We start from the raw sequence: 26,908 nt of genomic DNA on the forward strand, positions 1-26,908 counted from the left end.
TGCTTTCTTTCTTTCAGTTTTGTTTTGTTTTGCTCCTTTTTTAATGTATAAAACCTGCCAAGGGTGTGTGCACAGAAAGGGTTCCCTTTGGTTCTCACCGCACAGTTAACTTGAGAAATAGCCCAGAAAAACATTTCTCACAGCAAGCTACGAAAATAGTAAGAAAAAGATGCATACTAGGAGGCATGATATGGTAAACCACGGACAGATTGAGAGAGAAGGATGGTATGGCCCCAAGACATGTTAACATATCTCAAAGTTGGTTCTTCTCTAAAGACATATACCTGGCTGTCTGTTTTGAAGATTCAAGTCATGACCCTTCAGCTCCTTCAACTCCACTGTTTCTTCTCAATACAGCTGTTTTGCAGTGTTTTTAAAATTACCAATAAAGTGCAAATTAATAAATGAACTAGTTTGTACATTGAAAGTTTAATCAAAAACTAATTTCAGTTTTGTTATGTGCTGAGCACTGAATTTTAAAATCTGAGCTTCTGTATTTGGCAGATGAACCAGACATTGTATTGTTATGCATAATGAAAAGCAAAGAACTTATTAAAATATGTGATCAGGCTCTAGATGCATCAGAAGCCCGGAGTATGACGTTGAAGTGTTGTTTTTCCCAATTTTGTTTTTATAACATGCACATGGTAGGTAAGTAAGATGCCTTTATAGCATTAGATTAACATCATGAAGGAAAATACATCTTCACATCTTCCTGGACACTGATGTAGGCAGCTTAGCGGTGTTCTCACTCACTAACTAATTGCTTGGACGTAGTGCTCTTAAATGACAGTGCGATTTTTGTGTTGCTATTGCATCATATGTGATCTGTGAGCATTTGTTGAAGTTATAGTGTATCTTTTGGCAAGACTTTCGCAGAAACAATCTCTTTTACAATTTAAAGTTGTCTTGCTCCGCCAACTTCCACGCTACATCAGCAGCTAAGAAGTCTTTGTTATATTTTCCCCTCAGTTTGTCAGTTAATTTGAATAAATAAAACTTTCCTGGTCAGCAGTCATCTTCAGATGAGAGGTTGGACGCGATCCACTCAAACTGGAATCTGCTGTAAGCTGATTATGGCTGATTTGCTTTACAACCACAGTTTTCAATCAATTAAATCAATCATTCAATCAGACAGAGACCTTTCCATTCAGCTTTCACCTGATACCACATCTTTTTGATCAGAATGTACTGGATTCCTTTGCCTTTCTGAAGCGCAGGAATGGATGGTATGGTGACCTTCCCTTACATCAATAATTAACAAAAACTTAACAAAGTCCTTAGATCTTTGTAAATTGAAAAATCAACTCTTATGCTTCCCATTTATTTATGGAAAAAACAACAAAAACAAAGCTAGACTCCTTAATAATCTCTGATCCATTGTAAGTGGCATCCTGGACATGTCCTCACTCTGCCCTGAAGCAGACAGCAACTTTATAAGGACTCACTGTTTCTAGTGTAGTGAGACCAGTTGATTGCAGCTCACTCTTGCTGATTGGCTGTTTCAGTTAATCCCAGATGTGTTCTATGGGATCAAGGGTCAGACTGAGTAGTCCATCAGCACTTTCCTCTAACTTTGACATGTTATTGTCTTATTGTTATTGTGATAGATTTATGGACAATCCTCCTGAAATCCCCAGAAGTATGGGATCAGTGTCTCCCTTTAAAAACAAAGCATATATGTGTGTATGTATATGGATAATATTTATGGATATATACACATATGGATATAAATGCACATATTTACTCTGCTTAGCACATTATTTGACGAGAATGAAAATGATTTTAACTCTGTAGCACTCCTCGGTGGAGGTAGATCTTCAGCCCTGAAACGATACAATTCCTCGTCTGACCTTCAAACCACCTTCTCCTCAGGGAGATGAAGCAAACTGGTTGATTCTAGCTTCAACTAAATCTAAAAAAGGAATGAGGAAAAAAATGCTCACGCGATTTGCATTTTAATTAGATAACTTGTTCGCAGTTTCTTTGATTCAATATTGTAAGTATTTTAGACAAACATTTGCCCTGATTAAATTGATTGTTTTCTTCTGCATGACTGCATTCAATTAACCTTCCAAAATAAACGAAGTTTTCTAATCTCCTGCACTTCAGCCTTATGTACCAGTGCTGAGAGGTAGCAATAAGTCATAAGCCATGGGACCCTGTACTCTTTTCAAAAGGGGCATTTGACCTTCAGTAAAGATTAACTAATCTGAAACCATGACAATCCCTTTAAATGGGATTGTACAATACATTGTAAGGCTTGTTATTCAGATGAATGATAACCACACACATTCAAGCTTTCATGATGTAACACCAGTCGGGAACTTCGTCTTAGTCGGGTTGGTTAGTTTTTTGTTTTATAGCATTTTTTTATCATTGCACATCATTTCAGAGTGTGTTCTAGTAAGACATAAGATATGTTTTCATAGGGCAAGTTACATGTATATTAGAAGATTTCCAGAGCCACATTAATTTAGGAAGTACAATCCAGTCATTCTCAAGTTTTTAAGAGTGATTTTAGTTTTGAGCTGTAGTCTATTTTTTTTTAAAGTATTTTCCGTATTGCGTGGGCTGCAGAGATCTCCAACTACGTGGTCCATGAACACAGATTGGAGACCTGTTGTTTGCTGTGACGCTGAAGCAAGATTATGAAATGTTGGTTATCAGATCAATTCCTCCAGTGCTGTGGAAATTATATCACTGACTGTACCGTGTTTGGGATCACAAATCACCATGAGCAGCTCAAGACTAACTGGAAGCGTTTACAATCATCGAAAACAATGTTACTCTGCCTCATCTCTCACTAACTCTGCACGAGGGACCAGTTTAACTTCATTTAATGCTCCGTCTCTTGTGGCCATTCGAGCTACTATTATGTATCATTTTTTAATTTCAAGTTTCTTGACCTAGATTAACAGGGTAGTATGTTCACTTGTGTTTTGTGTTTATTTTGAAATATATTTTTACACCCCCCTTCATTGATAATTTGCAGTCAATGCATTTGAGCTCAACAGGAGATTTTTAGGAAAGTCACAGATGTAAACAGTTTCCTGTTTTTGTTCTCAACAGAGCATTATATATCAGATGCAATTAATAATAATAAGTGAAATCTGCTTATGTAGTATTTTGAATCAAAACTGCTGACTCACTGCTGGGGCATTTTTGCTTGTAGATTTTTAACTTGGTGAATTAAACTATTGATATTCACCTGCAACTTTTGGAGCAACTGAACTCACCTCCTGATCAGGTTCTGCCATTTAAGTTAAAATTATTTACTTTTAATTTTTGGTATGAAATGATTCACACTAGGTTTGGCTGTTTTGTCTTGAAAGCAGAGTTATGCAGGAATTAATGCAATTTATGGTTAAAACAAGGAGTTGTATGTTACTTGTACACTGGGAAGTGCTTGTGATGGCACATTCCCCATGTTCAGTTCATTTTCACAGTGAAAAACCAACAATAAAAAAATCCAATAACAAAAATAATTCTGGGGGTCATTGCCTTGTCATCATGGTGGGGGGGTAAGTGTGCATGTATCAGAAGGGAAGTCTGGACAGCATGAAGATGAGCAATAAATGTCTGAATTGTTTGCGCTCAAATCCGTTTTGCAGTATTGAATGTAAACAGTGGGGGACTTGGCTCGTCACTTGTCTGTGGTCTTGAATCTCTGTACTTTTCTGCTCAGTGTCTCCTGCTGGATTCCCCCCAAATGCAACCACTTTTCATTCTTTCCTGTCCAAAATGCTCACAAATGTATTATTTAAACTGGCTTTTATTTGCTGGATGAACAATCAATAATTTAACTAAAGGATAATGAAACATTGAACAGTGGCGCATTAAAGTTAAAAGCGATAATCTGACACAATAATTCATTCCCTGTGCATACTTGACAGATGTTCTGCTTAGTTATTTATGTAATTTCCTGATATTTTCCTGTAGAAGAATAAACTGAGATGTGGCACCTTTATTACATGACTTTCAAGCTTTTGTCTGACAGCTTTCGATACAAGTCGGATGATTACATGTGTAATACAAGACCTACTTCAAAAAGGGGTGAACTGTACTGTGTGGCATGAAGCCTAACAAATTAAGAAATAAAAAATTCCTTTACAAAGAATACTTTATATGAATTCTTAAAATATATATATATATATATATATATATAAAATTCCCAGAAGTATTAAGGCAACGTTTCTTGGCCAAGGAATGTTTTGTTTTTACATTTGTCTTTATTAGATCTATGTTATTAGTTACACATTTATTTGTTGTGAAGAGTTCTAATTATAGGTACATTTGTCTTTATTAATTTGCATGGCCATTACGAGTGAGAGTGTGACCTACATGGCTGTAGAAAGTGTCATGTTTTCAGGATTCATAAATCTGCACATACTAAGAGCTGTGACGTCTCAGGCCCAGCTACGGAGATGTAATGAAGCACTTCAGTAAAGTAGCACAGAACAGTTGGCTCTCTAGGTCTTAGGAAAGTACTGCAGAAAGGAACTCGAGAGCAGAATGTGTGTCAAAGCCCTGTAGTGAAACATGAGGTGTTGCCGAGTGAACATAATGTGTGAAGATTACTTATGCTTTTTCTGTGTTTTCTGTAGGCCGGGGGTTGCTCAAAGTGAAATAAATATTGCATAGTGGCCTTAATTTCCCATACGCTTGCCTTCCAGACCGTATTCCCACTAACAGGGATGTATAGAGCCGTGGTTGTGGGGAAAAAGCTTATGTTCTGTGAGTCTGAAGTGAGACTGATTGCAGATTGCTGTCTGAAAGCCTGGATAATGTCAGAGAATTTACCCCTGCAGCCCAAATAACTGTCTTCTGAATTGTGCAGGAAAAGTGAAGTCATTTTCACATGCAGTGCCCGCACTTTACAGCATTATGAATGATTTGAGTTCTGAGTTAAAGCAGCCAGCTGTATGAAATACGTATTATATTATCAGTCAAAGGAATACTAGATAATGAGAACATTTAAAGAAAGTTTTAAAGGGAACTTGCTGCACTCTGGCATGCCACGCACCTGTTAGCAAGCTGAGGCAAACATCTGTATTGTGCTACTAGTATACAGGCACCCTTTTTAGGAAGCTGCCGTTCTCCAGCGTAGTCTGGTCCAGTGAAGAACGGCTCAGGCATAGGCTACACATCATTACACTTTGATGTTAAACAGGAGTAGCCTTGTGGTAGGTCATTAATATTAGCTGATGGCCAGTGTAGATGTCACTAATACATTCAGCCTGCTTTATTTCAGTCTTCATTTTGTAAATAATATCAGTTTACAATGATGGGAGGTGGGGTCATTAACAACAAGGCAACTGCAACTGAAAACCACAGAATGATCTCTTCCTAAAAATAATAATGAATGTTGCACTAATAGTTGTGTGTGTGTGTGTGCGTGTGTGTGTGTATATATATATATATATATATATATATATATATGTACTTGCTGTAAAACAAATACAATTTAGGCTATGTATAGCCTAAAACTATTTGTTTTATTGTAAGTATGCACTTTAATCAAAATGTTTACTTTGTAATTAGCTTACTGTTTTGATTTATGATTACATAGCTGGACTATTAGCCAGTGAATGTGCCATTAATTGTGGGAAAGGTAACTTGACCTTTTCACTAGAATCATCCAATTAAGAAAGTCTGTTGGAAATATATTCCCAGAGTTCTAATTCAGTGTTAATAGTATTGCTATGCATGTTAAATCACTGTGATTTGATGAGGCAAAGAAAAATAAATGGGCTGCTTGTATTGGCAGAATATTATAAACAACAAAGTTTCTTGTTGTAGAGGTATAATATGAAGGTTTGTCTTTTTTTTTTTTTGGTCTGGGAAGCATTGTTTTTAGTGACAGTTAGGGAACATCTTCAGATTTGCTTTGCAGCTTGCATTCCTTTCCCCCAGCACTCCAGCCTTCTCTAATTTGGCTTGTAATGTGTCTGTGTTTAATAACTAATGCAGCGGTGGAATTAGGATCCATTTGGAACAGTTACCCATGAGGCGTCTAGATGAGCCGTTTGTGCACCCTGCTGTGGGGAATGGAGAGAGATATGATGAAGACTAGCTGTGCCATTTCTATGCTCTTTGGTGCTATGAATATCAAAATGTTCTCTGCCACCTGCCATGATTTCTTCAAGTCCTTTTTCCAATGATTTGACCTATTTTACCAGCAATAGTTATATTATATTTGTGTAATAAGAACATAAGAAAGTTTACAAATGAGAGGAGGCCATTTGACCCATCGTGCTTGTTTGGTGTCCATTAATAACTGAGTGATCCTAGGATCCTATCCAGTCTGACTTTAAATGTTCCCAAATTTTCAGCTTCTGCCACATCGCTGGGGAGTTTGTTTCAGATTGTGACGCCTCTCTGTTTGAAGAAGTGTCTCCTGTTTTCCGTTTTGAATGCCTTAATAGTTTTTATTATTCTGTGTCTTGTGAGATTGCATAAAACAAAAGTAGTACGATACTCTGAATGCATTACACTTAAATTAATTGTAACTATACCATCCACATAGGCATAGGTTTAGGCAGGACACGTGCCCTGCAATGTTGAGAGAACATTACATTTTCCCCCAATATTGTATGCCTGGCTTCATAGGTGTAGGGGATGTGTCCCCCGCAATGTTGACAGCGTCCATCCCAATACTGAAAGCATCCTCCCCAATTCTGAAATGAAACATACACCCCTGACAATCCAGGCTCTTTACCTGCCTTTTTTTGTCAACAGACATGCCTAAGAAATTTGCGTTTTATATTAAATACTTTTTAGTAATAATAATAATGAGTATGAGAGTGATGATGCACAATTTGTGCCAAAATTCAACTTTTTAAAAACACAAATTTAGCAATCATTTTTTCAATTTATTTTTTCGTTAGAGTCTCCAATTAACTTAGGCTATTAAAATGTAGTTGTCGCAACTATAAATCTCTTAGCAAACAAAATTACGGATTTGCTGGAAGTTCTATGTTAAGCAGTGGTTCCACGGGAAGCACTCATGGTACAGACTTTGCTTGCTGTTAAGCAGTTCCCTGAAAGCGAGGATATTTTCCCTGAAAGTCCCTGCTGTGATAAAGACCATTCCTGGGAATCAATTTAACATCACTTTAGAACAGTATTGAGGAAATAATAGAGGAACAGATGCACAACGCCAGGCACAGTTCTCTGTTTGTACCTTTTTATCTCTTTCCTTAAACCTGTGCAGCCTGCAAGAATAGTACTTGCCCTTGTTGAAGCACATAAATAGCATTTATAGGAGTTGAAAATGTTTACTTGATCCTAGGCAATTACAATCATTAATATGACACAATAACAGCAGTGAAAGCTCTTCCTGATCTCACACAATGACAATGTTTGTTGCCTTGCCCTGTGTAAAATATACTTTGGTGTCCTCAGAATTTGAGAGGAATAACGCCTGACTTTTAATTAATCATTGGTGTTTATTTTATGTTTTTTAGTCCATTTTAATTGAACTATTTTGAAAAGTTGTCAATCTCAGTTATTTATTTTTCTGCCCATAGCTTTAACAAAGTAAAACAGTTAATCATACACATAATGCCACACTGCCAGTAAAACGTCTGCAGTTGATCAGTGAACAGTTTTGCATGACAAGCACAAGTTAGGGGTATCAAAAATCAAGCCTGTATACATAAAGACCCTTTAATAAGGCTCAGCTGCTGACTCAATAAGTGTCAACCTGAGCAAGATGCTTAACCTCCTACTCTGTCTTGTGGACTTGACTGATAGTCACGGTGCTGTTGTAAGTGACCCTGCAGAAGAAGGGATTGATCTTGAGCTAATTTCCTAGTCTCTGTAAGTCACTTTGGATACAAATGCCTTTTAAATGAATTATTATTATTATTAGTGTTAGTGTTAAGGGATACTCAACAAGCAGATGTTCTTGTATATGTTTTAAAAGAGGATGAGCTAGTTGAGCAACAAATTAACCAGCCTTAGCAGACGTTTTTGTGAAGTTTTGAATTTACAGCTGGCATGGTGTGCATGTCAATTGGGTTTGGGCAGATTTGCAAGTAATTATCAGACATCTGTCATTTATCTGTATGACGCCTCCACACGGGCTTTGGTTATTTATGGACAGCTTTTTTTTTTGTTCGTGCTAAAAGGAAAGCCTCATAAAACAATTTTGAAACTTCAAAGGGGATAATAAAAATCTCTTGGAAGAGGTAGCTTTAACAACAATTAAGCAAAGCTAAGCGTTTTAACCTCCTGAATAATGGATTTCAAGCATGTGAATTGTTTGACAGCAATTTTACATCATCCCATTCATATCAGAACTCATGCTTTGTTGGATCCAAATATGTTCTGCAATTTTGTGTAAAAGCCTGCAAATGCTCTAACCATTTGTTTCAAACTTGTAACGCAGCCAATCAGCTGTCAGATCCTAAAGAGAGCGGTCAGCACTCGTGGCTCACACTCTGCAAACAGCACGGTGTGGGCAGAGTTCCTATTTTGTTACACCAGGTTTTACAAGTTGCTTTAATGAAGAGTAGAAGGTGCCCCTTTAATTTCCCTATGGTGTCCATTGTGCCTGGGTGTGCACTTCAAAGGAAGCTGTCAAGCCTGCTCAGATAGGCCAAGTAGCTGTCTTTGTAGACTGTTGCCCCCTGGATTCCAGCCGGGGGTTAGCGCTGCCCCATCACCCTTGGCAAATGATTCTGGTTGCTGGTCCCTTCAGAGGGTAGCCTGAATCCTTACTATTGTGGTCTCTGCATTACTCCCCTAGAAGGACATGCCAGCCTGAACGTGGGCCGTTCCCCTTCCACCTTACCCTAAGGTGTTTCTCCCTCTCTCGTTCCCTCTCTCAGGAGTCGCCCCAAGATAGTGCGATCACCAGAGACATCAACAGGACCTTCCCGGCACACGATTACTTCAAGGACACAGGCGGAGATGGGCAAGACTCTCTGTATAAAATATGCAAGGTAAGAGTTCAACCACATTTTAAATCATTTTTTTCCTCAATTCCCTTTAAATGGGTCTCTTTACCTTCAACCTAGGTTGTCGCCTTTACTATAACTGACCCTTCTGATGAAAAGAATCATTCTCATCATCTAAGTTTACTTTTTATTTTTGAAAAATTATCTCTGGATATGATTGGTTGACTTGTGAACCGCAACCAATCTTTTCTAAGTAGTTCCGGGCAGAACCCTGCTATTTTGAGTATCTTTCATTATCCTTTGATCCTGAAGCCTGTACGTAAAACCTAAAGCACATATACACACTCATTGACAATTTGAAACCATTTATTAACATTCTCCATTATTACCTAATGTCCTGGATTATTATTCAAGACAGGGGGCTGCTTCACCCTGGGTTGCTAGACTCAACAACATTTACACTGAGTCTTCTCCGTTATTAATGCATCATTGTTCAAACATATAACATCTGCTCAGTTCAGGTCCCAACCTCAGATTTCCATTCCTCACAAGACATCTTTTCACTGTTATTTTTAGGTCCATATATCTTTCCGAAACAATCGCCCAGACTCCTTTTGTGACATGAAGATAACGTGATAAGTCATTTTTCCTTGTGTTTTTGTGGGCCACAGCATGTTTTTTTAATCGGAGCCATTCATGAAAGTAGGATGCTTTTAGTAACAAGCCGGATCTCCTTTGTCTTATGTTCTCACTCCAAAAAAAGAGTTCTAGGCCGCCTTATCAGCTGCTGTTAGGGAGATTAAATCAGATCCTCATGTTGCTGCAATCGTGTCCTGGGGATTCACATTGACTGTCCTACAGTTGTGGGGACAGGGAGCTCGGACTGATATACAAAAAAAATATTTTATTTTGCAGCATCTGGTAAATCTCATTCCGATTCTCTTGGCATCCCCTTTACCGCCATTCAAATAAATAAAGCATTCATTTGAGATAGGGGATGACCTTGGACTGTCCTCGAGAGGTTTGTGCCTGAGACAAAGCTCGATTCTGACAGTTTTTAGCATGGCTCAGCTCGTAGCCTGAGGTGGCGCAGTTATCAGGCTGTAGTCACACCACGCTGGAACGTCATTTCAACGGTGTTCTGAGAACTGCTTTGCACATTTTATTAGAACGTCTCCCAAATGAATCTTCCAAAGATTCAGCTCAACGCATAATCTGTGCATGTTGAATACCTCGGTGTATACTAGGTTGTGCTGTATCATGCTCCCATGCAAGCAAATATTGGTGGCAGCATTTCTGATTAACTGCTCCACTATAACAATCTTTCAGTTCTTAAAGTTACTTGTAAGACAAATTAGTTTTCACCCAAAGCTGCCCTGGGCATGCCTTGGTACACGAGACGACAGCAGGAGGAACATGCAGACGAGATCTTGCCTGGTTAAGGAAAGTCCGACTTGGGACACTAGTAATGTCCCGTTGCGCAGCAGTTTTGAAACGTATAACTAGATGACTAGTTACCTAGATGACATGTGCTTTTCCCTTGAAAGACCTTATGGCTCTTACTTTCATGCTAAATTTACACTTGAGACTTATAAACCTGAGCCTGGTATAAACCATCCTTCCTCAACAGCCATAAAACAGAAGCATTAATTCAACACGATACTTGCATGTGAATTGCAGTTGTGAGCTACAGTGGGGGAAAAAAGTATTTGATCCCCTGCTGATTTTGTATGTTTGCCCACTGACAAAGAAATGATCAGTCTATAATTTTAATGGTAGGTGTATTTTAACAGTGAGAGACAAAATAACAGCAAAAAAATCCAGAAAAACACATTTCAAAAAAGTTATAAATTGATTTGCATGTTAATGAAGAAAATAAGTATTTGACCCCTTCGACTTAGTACTTGGTGGCAAAACCCTTGTTGGCAATCACAGAGGTCAGACGTTTCTTGTAGTTGGCCACCAGGTTTGCACACATCTCAGGAGGGATTTTGTCCCACTCCTCTTTGCAGATCCTCTCCAAGTCATTAAGGTTTCGAGGCTGACGTTTGGCAACTCGAACCTTCAGCTCCCTCCACAGATTTTATATGGGATTAAGGTCTGGAGACTGGCTAGGCCACTCCAGGACCTTAATGTGCTTCTTCTTGAGCCACTCCTTTGTTGCCTTGGCCACGACCCATTTTCAATGCCCTGGCTGAGGGAAGGAGGTTCTCACCCAAGATTTGACGGTACATGGCCCCGTCCATCGTCCCTTTGATGCGGTGCAGTTGTCCTGTCCCCTTAGCAGAAAAACACCCCCAAAGCATAATGTTTCCACCTCCATGTTTGACGGTGGGGATGGTGTTCTTGGGGTCATTCCTCCTCCTCCAAACACGGTGAGTTGAGTTGATGCTAAAGAGCTCGATTTTGGTCTCATCTGACCACAACACTTTCACCCAGTTCTCCTCTGAATCATTCAGATGTTGGCAAACTTCAGACGGGCCTGTACATGTGCTTTCTTGAGCAGGGAGACCTTGCGGGCGCTGCAGGATTTCAGTCCTTCATGGCATAGTGTGTTACCAATTGTTTTCTTGGTGACTATGGTCCCAGCTGCCTTGAGATCATTAACAAGATCCTCCCGTGTAGTTCTGGGCTGATTCCTTAACGTTCTCATGATCTTTGAAACTCCACGAGGTGAGATCTTGCATGGAGCCCCAGACCGAGGGAGACTGACAGTTATTTTGTGTTTCTTCCATTTGCGAATAATCGCACCAACTGTTATCACCTTCTCACCAAGGTGCTTGGCGATGGTCTTGTAGCCCATTCCAGCCTTGTGTAGGTCTACAATCTTGTCCCTGACATCCTTGGACAACTCTTTGGTCTTGGCCATGGTGGAGAGTTTGGAATCTGATTGATTGATTGCTTCTGTGGACAGGTGTCTTTTATACAGGTAATGAGCTGAGGTTAGGAGCTCTCCCTTTAAGAGAGTCCTCCTAATCTCAACTCGTTACCTGTATAAAAGACACCTGGGAGCCAGAAATCTTGCTGATTGATAGGGGATCAAATACTTATTTCCCTCATTAACATGCAAATCAATTTATAACTTTTTTGAAATGTGTTTTTCTGGATTATTCTGTCTCTTACTGTTAAAATACACCTACCATTAAAATTATAGACTGATAATTTATTTGTCAGTGGGCAAACATACAAAATCAGCAGGGGATCAAATACTTATTTCCCTCACTGTAACTGAAGTGGGAGGTAGTGCTTAGTGATAAATAAATAACGACGCCCCCAGAACACACCAAGGCAACCTCGAGGAAATGCTCTTCTAAAGAAAGGTGTCATCACACTATTCATGTCCAGAGACTCCTGCAATCATGCTAGTTTTTAAAATGGCAAATACTTTAATTATTTTTTGGTTTATTTTACTGACAAATAGCACACACAACATCTGAGAGAAAAATATCCAGCACAACTTTAACAAGAAAAGAACACTTCAATATGTTGAATTCTAAAATAAACTCAGTGAGATTTTTCTTTTTCAGTGTTGTTTCCCTTTAAGTAATATTCTTCCTCTGTGCCAAAATGCATTTGCAAAATTCTCTCAGAAGTACAAGTCACACTGAGTAGTAATTGTTCCCACACACCAACCACGCATCTTTTAAGTCATTCATTTTGATGGGTACAGTGCTGTGCAACTACAAATATAATGGTACTATACAGCATTAATATACAGTTGATCTTGTTGGAAGATACATGCATAGAAACAAAAGTCAAATGGCATAAACTGCCCTCATTTAAAACCGCACTGATGTTCAGTGTCTGAGCTTCTTCTGTTCTCTTCATTGTGCTCATGTGGTACCAGGTGTGCCTTCTGCAGCACTGTGGAGCCTAAACAGAGTTTATCACAGCATATCTGGCCATAACCAAACTAATTTGCTTAAGGATTAAAGAGCTCAAAGACTAGATCTAGAGTTCTATTGATTAACTCTACGTATAAAGCCTGGGGCACTGGTCACAAGGTATATCGTAGGGTTAACTCAAAGGAACGGTAATCCAGTGTGCTGAGTTTTTATGCAGGTTTTTCTTCTAAATAAAATAAAAACAAAAAAACACCCGCAATCCATTCTAAATTAATGTCAGCATTGTCTTCTTCCTGTTATGTATTATTACATAACTGGTCATGTTTTTTTATTACCTTTAGATCAATTTGTTTTATTTTAATTTCAAGTGGATTCCAGATTGAATTATAAACTACAATGATGTACTGAATTGTGCACGCTGGGGATTTTGTTTATCTTTGCATGTTTTCCCCTTGCTCTGAGAATAAAAATATATTTCCCATATGAAACTGAAAATGACAGACAACCAGTAACAGCATGTGATTCTAGATTATGAGATTAAACTTTTAATTTCATATATTGAGTGATTCAACCAATATTTAATTAAAGCCATAATATTAGCCATTTGCAGTTTCTAAAACTGTGCCGGATACAGATTGAGTTTCATGTACCGACACAAATAAATGCAGCTCAAATCCTATGTTTAGTAACCCTGCAAAAATAATTATTTTAATACTAAATACCTCATTAGCATTATTAGTGGAGGGAGGCAATCGCAGTGAGTGAAAATCTCTGATTACAAAGGCCACAGTTTGAGCATCTCGTTAAAACCCTGATGTGTTTCTGTAATTGTATCCATCTGTGAAGTATGCTTCTGTACGCCTCTGTCCTGTCATTCAACTCCGGTGCTGCTGGCATCTTTTTTCAAACCTAAAATAAAATGGCTTTTTAACAAGGAAGGCTCTTAGCAATTTAATCTTGAAAGCTGATGTATCTACCCCACCTTTACCATGCATTTTGTCAGAAAGTTGTAAATATTGATCCCCTGAGGGAGGGTGTTCTTTTCTTATGGTTTCCTTTCCTTCCCTTGCCCTTTACAGTTCCCATCTTCCAAATGCAAATTATTAATTTCACAATTAGGCAGTTATTTACTCAGTCTCCCTTTTTTATTATTTATGTATTTATTAATTTTATATTTTTTTCTATAATCTGTCAGTTGTGTTCTCTTATGTGGACTTTCCTACTGTAGCTATTTTAATCTGGAAGCTGGATGCTGGGGGGTCCAGTTCTGAAGTGGGTATAAATGTCTGTCAGTCAGCGCTGAAGTTGACAAGTGGGCATTTTAATGAGCGTGAGCAAAACAGCCCTGTTTGCATTGGAAAACTGCGATACGAAGCTAAGGCTAAAACATTATTTTTTCCCATGACCTTTAAATGAGTGAGTCACCAGATCATTCCAATAGCCCAGTTTGACACAACTTCACACACTGAACTAGGCACAGCTGTTTTTATATTTATTTGTTTTACACATGACAAGGCACTTACAGGGCTAGGAAGGAAAATATAAAGTAACACAGCATTCACTAAAAAGATAAATATATGACCTCACTGCTGAAATGGAAATTCAGTTGTAAAAACTGAGCCGATACGTCCATCGCTCAAAATCCTGAGGAAATCTTTTCTGCACTGAACATCATATTACTTACAAGGACAAATTTGCTTTCATACCTGTATCAAATGCTTAACTAGCCCAAGATAAGTCATTTGAGAAAGAAAAAAAAAAAAAAAGGTTTTCTTTTATCTTATCATGTTTACTAAGATACCATCACACGTTTTTCTTTTTTTTTTTCATTCATCAGACATACCTGTTGTTTGTCTATGATAAAACTGTGTTTGACTTTGAACTGGTTGTAATTTTCTAAATTCTCCTGACCTAGAAATATTTTTGTTTTTCCAGGCCTATTCGGTGTACGATGAAGAAATTGGCTATTGTCAAGGCCAGTCCTTTCTTGCTGCTGTTCTTCTGTTACATGTAAGTATTTTTTGGGGGTACAAATGCCTTAATATAAAACTATAAAAAATATATAAGACAATTTGACAACACCAGTTCCTCCCTTTATTAAGACCTGAAATATTGTATGTCCTAAAACTGGATATGAAACTATTTGCCTTCAGGATGAGTATTCAACTACTGCTTTTCAGCAAATATGAATTATTGAAGGCATAAGCTTTAACAATACTACAAATTATATTTTGAAAATAGCTGAGCTTTTCCTGAATAAAATCACAAATAAAATAAATACAATTAAAATCCACCTTACCCCACCCACCACTCCCATCCCAGGATTTCATTGACAAATCTCATACATGGATATATTCATAATGTACGTTCATATCGAGGTGTTGGTCCAAAATTGGACTCAAACGCCACATGGAGTTTCTGCCCACCCTTCTCAGATTGTCCTTAACCTTTCTCATTTAATTTACGGGAAAGCTTGTGGTGTAAGCTTCGTACAGTAAAGCATGCTTTGTAAATACAGCTGACTGGTGAACTTGGCTGTCTCTGCCATGGAAATCTTGACCACCTGTGTCTGTCCTGTGTTCCTCTGGATTAATGGTAGCCCAGCTTTTCTGCTTCAGTAAAGACTCCACAGCTGTGTGTCTGTTCTTTCTGCATCTGTGCTCTCGGTCTGAAATTAGCTGTTCAGCTGCATTTTCTTTCTTGCTTGCTTTTTATTTTTATTTTTATCTGTAGTTGATTGCTTGACTGTCACTTTATCTGCGTTTCCATGCTTTTGGGGTGTTCCTACATATGTTAATGCATTAACAGTCGGAGTGCCTCGCCTGTTTCTCTGCAACAAGACACAGAACACCTTTCTTAAACTTTAGAAACAATCTGTCATACTGACTGATCACAAGATGTGACCATGTGACAGAAGACACAAGAGAGTCCATTAAGAAACGGTGAGAGTGAATTAGCTGTATTCCGTGTGCGGGTTCTGAGCGTCAGCATGTCTCCTTTCCAAGTAGTTCTGGTACACAGCATCACCAACATTAAACATTACTTACTGTGTATTTAATTTCTGAGAATTAAGTGTTAAGTTATGCTATATACTCCCTTTGTTAGCAATGTATGTACTTAGAAGAACAGGACATGCTATTTAGGGAGCAGTGTTTGTGGGTTTGCCCCCCCCCCCCCGTAAAGCCTTGAATTTATTTCTCATGTATTTTTTTATGATTTTCCAAATTACAGCAATTTGCAGTCTTCAGGGTTAACACCTTAGTTTATTTGTGCGAATATATCACACATTTGATTTTTATAAATTTTCCCTGTGAAAATCTTATATGTGCCTGCGTGTAAGTTAAGTCTTGAATCTGTGATCAGTAACGCAGTGCAGGAATCCAGTCTGATGAGCAACTCTGACACCCAGTGGATATTTTAGGTTTTTCTCTCACAGAGCAGAACAGCAATCAACTCTACCACATCTATAACATCTAAAACATCTAGGCATAACATTCGTTTGATCACAACCCCCACCTCCCTGTTTTTGTATTTGTTTACCATGATTTATTAAATGAGACTTCAGTCAAAGCTAGTGACAGACCAGGGCTTGATTATAAAACAGTGTCGAGGAGCACAGCCACATCTATCACAAACTTCAAAAGCAACACTTCCTGGTGCTCTTTCTTTTATAATAATAAAAATGTGTTGAAATAACTTTTTTGGGGTGGGGGGTTTCTTCAACCTTTTTTATTTTTAATAGAAATATATATTTTCTTCATTTTCCAGATGCCCGAAGAGCAGGCCTTCAGCGTTCTGGTCAAGATCATGTTTGACTATGGACTCAGGGAACTTTTCAAACAAAACTTTGAAGATCTGCACTGCAAATTCTTTCAGCTGGAGAGACTCATGCAGGTGAGAATAAAGTGCAGCACACGTGTTCTTTTGTAATCTTGAAATGGGTGATGGAGATAAGTAAGTGTATGCTTTCACGTTCCCTAAGAAGATGGGAACTCCACCCTCCTTTCAGGACATTTCGATGCATGTCTACCCTTGGCCTGACTTCCTTCTGCCACCACTTTTCTTAATACCTTCTGCCTTTTTCCCCCCTCCTCGTTTGTAAAGGGAGAGTGTGTAGAATAATGCAGAATAATTATCAACAACCATGTTTCGGTGTGCTGCTCCTCATATATGTTCATGGGGAAAGTTAGTATTTCAGATGCAGTCACAGATTTTGAGGATGTTATTCTTTTGAATGCTGAATAATAATTTCCTTTTTTTTTTTTAAGACGTGGATCTCTTGCTCTTAGTGTAATTTCATTTCTGAGCTGCTGCACATCCTGCAATCTGGGTTCAGAAATGAAATAAAATGAAAGTGGTGCACATAGTTCCTTTCAGCTTTATTGCTGGGGTTGTTATTGATATAATGTAATATTTTAAATGGTCTCTGCTTAACGACACAGAACGACTGACATGATAGTGAAAAAGTATTGACTCTGGAGTTCTGTTTGAGTAGTCCCTCTGAGCACATTCATGTAATCAATTTGTAAAAACAATACAAAGTCATATCTGTGTTGAGGCAGAAAGAGCATGTCCTGTTTGTGTCACTGATTAATAATCCAAGAAGGCTGCATACATGTCTGGATGAGCTTTTTTTATCACTGGTATGTGCCTTCAGAAACTGGTTGCCTCGTGCCTTACCTAGAGAGCATGTTTTCCACAAATGGCATCGTTAGATCTCTAGTGTATGACAGAACAACTTTGACAAAATACCTGCTGCAAATCTTTCCTAGCAGTTTTCTTTAACACGGCCTTGAGGACCATTGCATCTTGGTTTAATGACAGCCATGGTTTGGACTTTTTGTATGGCTGCTGTCAGGGGATAAAATTAACTTTTTTGACCACTAGCCACTGTGTCTGGTAGAAGGAAAATACTTACCAGCCACTTGGTATTTTTACCAGCCAAAGGCAAACATCACCAGAAATACATGAGGGTGTATAAATGTGTAGTGAACATGTTAAAACATGACATTTATTCAGGTAATTAACCAATCACAATAACAAAAGCTAATCGCTCACCTGTATAGACTAGACAGGTGTATATGAGGGAAAAGGATCTGGATAGAAAAACATGCTCCCACACAGTTTCTACTTGCAAGTGTTATAAGGTCTTTGATCAAAACATCGCATTCTATTGAATTATAACACTTGCTAGTAGAGACTGTGCAGGAGCATCGTTTTTAAAATTAATCAATCACATATGAAATAACATGGCAGCTAATGGGGATCTTTATAAACACACTAAACTAACACATGAAAAGGGGTGTTATATGGTGACACATTGTCGCTTGACTCCTCATTACTGCTACTTCCTTCTCTGGGTTTCCGCGTGTCATTAAAAGTAATTACATTACATTTCAAAGTATTTTTCTAAGACCTTTAAAAGTCATTAAAAGTAATTGTTTTTAAGCTACAATGGTAAAAGTCTGTCTCTCTCTCTCTTCTGCACTCTGACCATTGCTCTCGCACCAACACATAACCTGACACCTGCCTTATCAGCTGAGAGCGCCAGGGCTGAGAGAGGTCCTTTGGATTGGGTAAAAGATATAATTTCTAGTAATGATGACAGACAGTGACATCCTTTCCATTGGTCAATACCGTGCACGCCAGCAAAGACGCGATGCAAACAAACCGCACGTTTCTCTTCAGCAGAATCTCAGCTATGCAGCAAAACATATATGTCTCCATCGTTTACCCATAAATTAATATGTCATAATTGATGAATACTTATCTAACACAACAACTTTGTTAAATAAATATCTATGTAAAAATGCATTATTAGAAGACGTGTGGAAATGGCATAATAACAGCAGACCTGTCAACTCTCGTATTGTTATTGTTTGCCAACATTAACACAACTTTTTATTTATTTTTATTATTTTATCACAATTTCAAATGAACTATAAGGGTTGTGACTATTTGTTTATAAAATAATATTTTGCCATTACATCTGTAACTGACCGACCAATATGTTTTTAAATTTTTATACATTTTCATTCAATTCCCAGTTTAGCAATGTGAGCTGCAACGATAATGCCTTAACATTAACGTCCTTGTGGCAATGTTTTCCGGTCACAACAGCGAAATACAAAATGTATAAGACCTATATAGCTAGCAAATTTATACAATCTACTGGACTACACGATTGGCTTTTCCTCTCCACACCACACTCAGACTGCCGGTCTATGAACGGAAACATAACTGTGCGCTCAAGTTGCAGCGAATACCGAATAAAGAGCAATAGCCGGCTGTGTGTGTACATAATGTGTTTGTTGCTCCTCTTTCCTTATCTGTCATTGGTAGTTTCGACAAAGGGTGTTTTGCTTTTAGGTGGGTTAACATACCAGCTGTAGATTTGTAGTAGTTTAATTGCACTGCACATATTATCTCTGTAAGGAAGCCATGGGGCGCGTTGTAGTGCAGATTTCCGCAGATCTGCAGAATTGCACTTATTGTGTGTGTATGAACTTTGTCAATGCAACAATTATAATTCGAAAACACTTTGATCCTAATCAACTAAGATACCAACACTACAACATCAACAAATTAATTCGTATTTTGAAACATATCGACCAATACGCTAGGAGAAACGAAAACAAGTTGAGTTCCTTTTTGGCTACCCGCCAAAGTGGCTGGTAAAATTGACAGATTTACTTGCCACTGGCAAAATCTACCCGCATTTGGCGGGTGGCGGGTGTTCATTTTATTCCCTGGCTGCTGTATAAAACTCTGGGAATGTTGCACAGAGACAGACAATAAGCCATGAGAGCCGAGGCACGTCTTGACATTTGGTTCAATAGAAGGTGGAATTTATTAACCTTTAAAGGAAACAAACTCACTAGAAGAGCTGGTCCTTGTACATTTTTCCAGTCCTTTTGGGACCCCTGGGACAGTTCTTTCAACTTATTTTTTTCCTCCGCTGTAGCTGTGCCCCTCGTGCTGCGAGGATAATGGGGCAAAAATAGAAAGTAAACAAGGCAGACGCCATGCCGAGCCTTATCGAGCTGCAATCAAGCAGAGAAATCCCACGGTTACAGCACAGATATGCACATTTGGACTCATTACAGCAGGGAGGGGTTAGGAGAGCGCACCTGCGTGTCTGCATCTGCCTTTTAGATGCCACAGAAATGGAAGCAGAGGTCATGGCACTAACCATGACAGTGCGACAGTTTAAATTAAGCTGCATTACAGAAAAGCTCAGGATGATATGGTGGATTTGCACATGTTTTATTAATGCTTCTATCATGAAAATACCTCCTCACAGTTGAGTTGGGTGTGCTACATAAAAGCACACTAGTCATATTCATCAATTAGAGTTCGATTTTATTTATTTTAAATGTAATTTTATTATTATAAATGGTGTCATTGCAGACCAGACTCTAGGGAGATATGACGATATGTACTTCAGTGGACTTTACACTAAGGAGAGCTCAGGCAGTCACTGTTGCCTTTAAGCTGTAATTGGGTGCCCCCCCAATTCCTTATTGGACATTCAGATATTTTAACATAATTATTCTTGTTTTTATTATTTAATAACAACAACAATAATTCCGCCTTCAGCTATGACTGACTTGCGCAAACTCTGGAGCCCTCAGCCCTCACGGGTGCTTTCCCACAACGTCTGAGCCACTCTCTGCCCAGCTCAGCTTGCGTTGGCTCAAGGATAGGAATCGACTCCTTTTTTAGTATTCCTCACCTCTCTCCTGCGATTCCCTGAAGTCTGACTGGGACCTTTACCATTCTCCCAGACACAAAGGGAAGCTCACTTAAAATAGAAAAAGAAAGAGTGTTACAATGATGTTGTGATGTTTCCTGTGAGTATATGTCCTGAAAATGTGTGTGTTATATATATATATATATATATATATTAGATTTATAGTTAACGTTAATCGAAGCCTTTATCATATTTTTTTTTTGGAAAAAGGTATTATCTCTATCAGGTAATGTAATTAACACTATAGGAAGTGAATGATGATGCGGGTATTTTTCCATCTTAATCACACTTGGACACCCCCCCACTGTGGATGTATATACGGAGGTGTAATTGGAATTTGATTGAAACGGCAACAGAAGCAGGGAGATCCATTGACAGGCATGTGCTGAAAGGCTATTCAGAGTATATCTAGTTTCATATAAATGTTAATGCTATCTTAATTCCATCATTTTTTTTTATTATTATTATTTAAAACCTGCATGGAAAGCTGCCTGTACTGATGAAACCTGGTCCTCACTGGCAGGCTCCTAATTAGATAGTCTCTTTACATTTTCATCATGTATTTCACTTTTAATTAGTTGCATTGTTATGTGTATTCATATGAAGGTTATATTCTGCTACATAAAATAAATACATCAATATTTACTATTTTATATGAGCAATTGGGTGGCATATAGACCTAGATATTTTGATCATGGGGTGGGGTTAAGACTATTTTAAGAACATCTTAGAACTTGTTAATGAGTCATGTTATCAGTATGTTACCTGATGTATTGAAAAAGTATAATTCCTTCTTGGCGAAAAATTGCATCAGCCTGGTAGTAAATTTTCACAGAGATATGGAATAAATGTAACCTGGGTTCACTGTGCAGAGGAATTTCATTAACCACTGAGTGTGTGTAATTTGCATACACAAAGTGGAGGTTGCTAATTAATAACAGCTGTTAGTTAATTCTAAATTTGAAATCTCATCTTTTTTTTGGTGTCTTGCTGCTCACTGCTTTTTTTGTAAATAAAAATCCCTGCATGTCTTTTCTCTCATGGCCATTCTTGGATATGAGTAGTGTGGTATAATGGGGTTCAAGCTTAAATTGTAATTGGGGATACAGATTGAGGTTAGGAAGTCTGTAGTGATAACATTTAAGTTGTTTAGAGAACATTATTTGATTAATTTAGCAAATGTGTTCATTAAAATGCAGTGTTGAAATTATTTTTAAAATTATGTTGGTATTGTCTAGGCTTTTAAGTTGTGGTTCAGACATCCTGGTACCACTCGTACAGATGAATCAGAGAAACACTGGGTTTATAAATCAATAATGAGCCACAATGTTGAATTAAAGATATTCAAGCATTAGAACAAGTGAATTTAGCTCACTGCAAGGTTCATCAGTTTTAAACCATTCCCTGTGTTCTTTGAGCTTGCAGAAGGTGAATTCAGATTTTCAATTGAATATACAGTAAATAAACACACTGAAAACATTTTATTTTCTATTCATTTTCTTTTTGGGGGTTTCTTCCTGAAGTCCTGTTGGGATCCTGACTTTTATTAAATGGCCTTGGCTAATTTGGGATTCAATTAAGCAGGCACACTGTTTTGAGATGTCAGGGTCTGAGAAGCGTATGCCAGAGGGACCTATTACAGAAGAAGCTCAATTGGAGATCTTTACGCTCAGATTGTAATGAGTGTTGCCTTCATATTAGAACAGCAGAGTGTTCGTAATAACAATTTACAAATTAAAATGAGCCTGAAAGCAGGACGTCAGCAGGGTATTCTTAGCACACATAAGGATGCATTTAATTGCAAGTTGCATATTGATGTGAAGGCACAGAAGTCTGTAATGTCAGAAAGGAGATCCTGATGCATTGTAGGACATCTCAGTGGAGCTCTAAGTGGGTTCTCTTTGCAATATGGGATTATTCCATTAATAGGACAGAGAATCAAAACTGTACGTAATAGGTGTCACTTCATCAAGACAGAAGAAATCGTCCATACTGTACATTCAATCCCTTCTCCTGAGGGGACTAGATGAGCAGATTCCTCTTTTAAACATATGCTGATTTTAGGCAGGATTCAAAGCTTCAAGGCTTCCAACAATAAATAACACAAAGTTGAATATACATGGGATAAATGTGTATAATTATTATATGTAACAAAACTCTTTAATAGTGTATAAATTGGTAATATGTCATCTGTGTGTTATAGTCTATTATATATACTTTATTTCTTAGTTGACTTTGAAAATGAAAGATTGATGACTTTGACACGTCACATTACACAATGTTAGGTCAGGTCAGCTTCATGTGTCATTTGTAAAATGACCACTACAGCGCACGCCTCCGTGTGCTGAGCATCTCCTGCTCTCCTGATATCCTGCTGAAGCTCGGGCTGGAAATCTGCCGGGTGGGAGTGGAAACGGATTCTCCTCACTGGCCGCTTGTCATGGGAACTTATAGGAGAAAACTGATGGATCTTGAGGTAGAAAACAGTATGTACACTATGTACATTCCTTACCCAGAATGTACTCCCACTCTTTCATGGTGGCATGACTCTTGTTGATTTATCACCAGGATAATCAGGCTGATGTGCCCCAGGGGGAACATCCTGTTTATGACTTCCCCAGATTGGGGCAGTAAATACATCAACCCCCACCAAGTTGCTCCGATCCTCTGCTTTGGAGTTAGGGCATTAAACTGCCAAATGGCTCAGATATATATGTGCATTATAGCTCTTAGTGATGGTGATAATAATAATACAAATAATAATAATAATAATAATGCCTGTTTTTTGTTTTGTGATAGTGTGTTGAAAAATAAACAACAAATGTTTATAATTTTCTTGAATAAAAAGGAGTGAGAGCTCCATCTCTCTCAGTGGGATGACTATTTTATTATTTTCACTTCACATTTGTAATTAGGACAAAGGATGACAAAGTGGCTAAACCTTTGTATCTATATGCCACAAGACATGAATAGCAAAATTGCATGTTGTTTTTTGTACTGGTTTAAAGCAGAGTTTGGAATTAGATTTATATGTTTCATAAATACCAAACTCAAAAGTGAACTCATAAAATACCAAGTTTAAATTTAATTATAGAAAGGAACCTCTCAGTACACCTGATGTAAATCTAAGTGTTCCAGCAGGGGTATCCATGTTTGTGAATTTGACTGTTTTGTGCACTGATATACACCAGGATTGTCAGCCTAATTAGCGTCTCTTGTGTTTCTTTGTTGTTTTTTAACTCAGGAGTACATTCCGGATTTGTACAATCACTTCCTGAACATCAGCCTTGAAGCACACATGTATGCCTCCCAGTGGTTCCTCACACTGTTCACAGCAAAATTTCCTCTCTACATGGTCTTCCATATCATCGACCTGCTGCTCTGTGAGGTATGTCTTTTGTTGTCTCAAAAAAAAAAAAAAACACCATTGTGTTTGAGGGGGGGGGGGATCATGTATTGTAATAGTTTGTAATAAACAGCTTTAATCATGCCTTCCACTGAGAGTCCACTGAATTCAACACTTGCTGTTTTATTACAAAAAGGCCGCACATATACCAATATCTGTGAAAACATCTTTATGTACTTAGTCTCTTCAGCCTTTCAACTCCTGTCCTGCAAGGGAATGCAGATTTAATGAGATCCCCTTTTAGCACTCAGTTCTAATGGTATTTGATATGATCTGTTAAGTAACAACGATTTTGGTTTCTCGACCCTCGTCAATGAAAAAGTCGAGTTGAGTTCCCTAGCAAGACTAAAACTGACACTAAAACAGAGATTTGTACTGTTCAAAGTGATGTTTTTTCTGTGTTGGTGGTCTGTGGACATGGTGTCTCACTGTCTGAAAACAGACAGATTAGGGAGCAAATGTTCTGATGATCTCCCAGCTGACAGTGCTATTTGAGATGGAATTTCCCGGAAAAAAAACGAATGTGCCAGCAACCAATTTCCAGGAACAAAACATCTGATTGCTTGATACAGGCCACAGGGTGGCGTCATTTTAAAACAAGTCGCATCATCTAGTTCTGTTTATCAGATTGTCAAGAAATGCTTTCTAAGACAAGCAAGGGGTTTTATATTGACTATTTTTTTAACTAAAGTAAAACATCACTGCTTGATTAGAAGGAGAAATAATTGTTCAAGGAGAATATTGCATCTCTGAAACCGGAGCAACAAGTAAGTAAAGCAAATGTGGCAAATTGATTTTGAAAGAAATCATATTTGAAGTCTCCCCAGTTCGTTCTTTGTGAATTTGAAATAATACTACGTCTTCCTTATTCAGACATATATCAGTCAGAGGATTTACAGGTAAGATAGGGAGACAAATTAACTACTGAGATCTGAACCCGTTTCATCTGCACTAAACATTTTTCATATGCGAGTCAGCTGCTTCATACATCTCGTTTCATGGTGTGGGGTTTTTGCTTAGTTTCTCGTAACTCTTAATTCATATAAATATCTTTAGTCTTTGGCTCCTTGATCCTGTGGTGAGAGAATAATATCTTTATTGAGGCTGACTTTGATGGATCACTGTGTTTCCAGCCCATGACCACTACTGTGCCTGCAGTATTAGGCTGGTCCACTCCACCTTGGCCTTCAATTCGCTCTCTCTTGAAACTCAATCGCCTCTCTGCTCCAGGAGCAGGCGCCCCCCAGTGTTTGCGATCTCAGTTTTAAACGTTTCAATTTTTTAATCAAAGTGTCACACTGCCCCCTTAAGAACTGAAGTTGATTTTGCCTTTAACTGTAGCTGTTACACATTGAATCTACGTAACGGAGGCCAGGACAGCATGAAATTACTCCTCTTCAGAAGCCCCTCTCAAGCTGCCTGTGCAATGTGGAGCATACTCAGTGGAGGCCCTCAGTCTTAAAGAGCTTTGTAATGAGATCTGCAAGACGAAGACATCAGAAACCGTGAACTAAATGCTGTCACACTGTTGTAACTTTTTTTTTTTTCCTCCCAGATTGATAGTCATTTAATTTGATCTTTTTCAAGCGGACTGTGTTACGTTGAAGTACAGATGTTGCTGGCCTACGTTCCAGCCACATGCTACTATCATTATTTTATCACTGAAGAACACGACTTTTTTGACATCAGTATCTTTCTCCTTCATCTTCAGCATTTCAGCTGCAGAACTCTTATCTTTAACGTTTTTAGTTTAATTTTGCACACAACTGGACTATGATACATTTGTTTCCACTCCTTTCAGTTGAACTATCAGATATGAACAGTTCAAGTAAAAATGGGTCTCAGTTCCTTTTCTTCAGCTCTGTTCCCCTTGCCAGCACTCCCTCCCTCACTGTAATACTGCTTTGTTCTCAATCTCTTTTAGGGCATCAGCGTTATCTTCAATGTTGCACTCGCTTTACTGAAAGTAAGTGAAACTTTGTGTCTGTGTGTGTGTGGAGGCGGGGGGGTGTTAAATTAGGTCCTTCTGTATAGATGTGAACACTTCACAGATACCAATGTACTGAGGCTCTGTACAGCTGGGGAACACCTCTCCTAATTGGTATTGTGATGAGCTGTTCATTGGTCAGGGAGCGGGTCATCAAGAGCCTGTCACGTCCCATGAGTGCACTGCCTGGCCTGTCAGTCATCAGCACTGGCACTGACTGTTATGATGGCCTGCAGGGAGCCAATGAAAAGATGCCATTGGAAAGTTAGCCATGATGTCAGTGGCATCCAAAGCCCACGCACACTTTCTTCCCTCTTTTTGTTTTTTTCAGTAAGTAGGCCAGATTTTTTTTTTTTTGTTTTTTTTGTTTTCCTGTCGACATCACAAAACTAGCATTGTCTCATATCTAATGCAGTAGGGGGAGTTTGCTATGTAAGAAATCTGCTCTGAATAAACCCTCTGCTCATTGTGTGTTTCAAGACCTCAAAAGATGATCTGCTGTTGACAGACTTCGAAGGGGCGCTTAAATTCTTCCGTGTCCCGGTACCAAAACGGTACCGATCTGAGGAGAACGCCAAAAAACTGATGGAACTGGCCTGCAGTATGAAGGTAATTAGCAAATTCAATTACACTTTATTTTTAATTTTCTCGTCCAGAACCATCCGAAGAGGCATTCAGATTTCATTACAGCAATCAACAATTAAAATAAATAATAATAAAATGATGACATGGCAAAGTTATATAAAAATAATGCAAAGTAAATACATTTTACGTAAAACTTTTTCAGGAATCAAAAGATGTGTCATCAAGGCCAAACTGACGGGTTCCACGTGTGCAGAATTTGAGACCGAAGGAGTCTGTGAATTCTGGGACACTGATGAACGTGGGGTAGAGCTCTGCCCGTTTAAAGCACATTAATACTAGTTCGGTTATGGTGCTCCTGCCATCTACATTGTTGAGCCAAGGTCACACTTGAGAGATCACTTGTGCAACTAAATTGCTCTCCACATA

The 26,908-nt window shown here is 38.4% G+C and overlaps 1 protein-coding gene across 5 annotated transcripts in view; it reads left to right on the forward strand.

The window, feature by feature from the left end:
* The window catches only part of rabgap1 (RAB GTPase activating protein 1), a 111,437-nt gene that overhangs the window by 65,573 nt on the left and 18,956 nt on the right, over positions 1-26,908 (forward strand). For all 5 annotated transcript variants that reach the window (XM_066713093.1, XM_066713094.1, XM_066713090.1 and 2 more), the window contains 6 exons: positions 8,838-8,951; positions 14,687-14,761; positions 16,520-16,645; positions 23,749-23,892; positions 25,835-25,876; positions 26,378-26,506. In XM_066713093.1, the coding sequence (XP_066569190.1) occupies positions 8,838-8,951; positions 14,687-14,761; positions 16,520-16,645; positions 23,749-23,892; positions 25,835-25,876; positions 26,378-26,506 (630 nt within the window). The remainder of the gene's footprint in view (positions 1-8,837; positions 8,952-14,686; positions 14,762-16,519; positions 16,646-23,748; positions 23,893-25,834; positions 25,877-26,377; positions 26,507-26,908) is intronic.

This window comes from Amia ocellicauda, chromosome 9 (assembly GCF_036373705.1).
Source record: "Amia ocellicauda isolate fAmiCal2 chromosome 9, fAmiCal2.hap1, whole genome shotgun sequence".
Taxonomy (NCBI): Eukaryota; Metazoa; Chordata; class Actinopteri; order Amiiformes; family Amiidae; genus Amia; species Amia ocellicauda.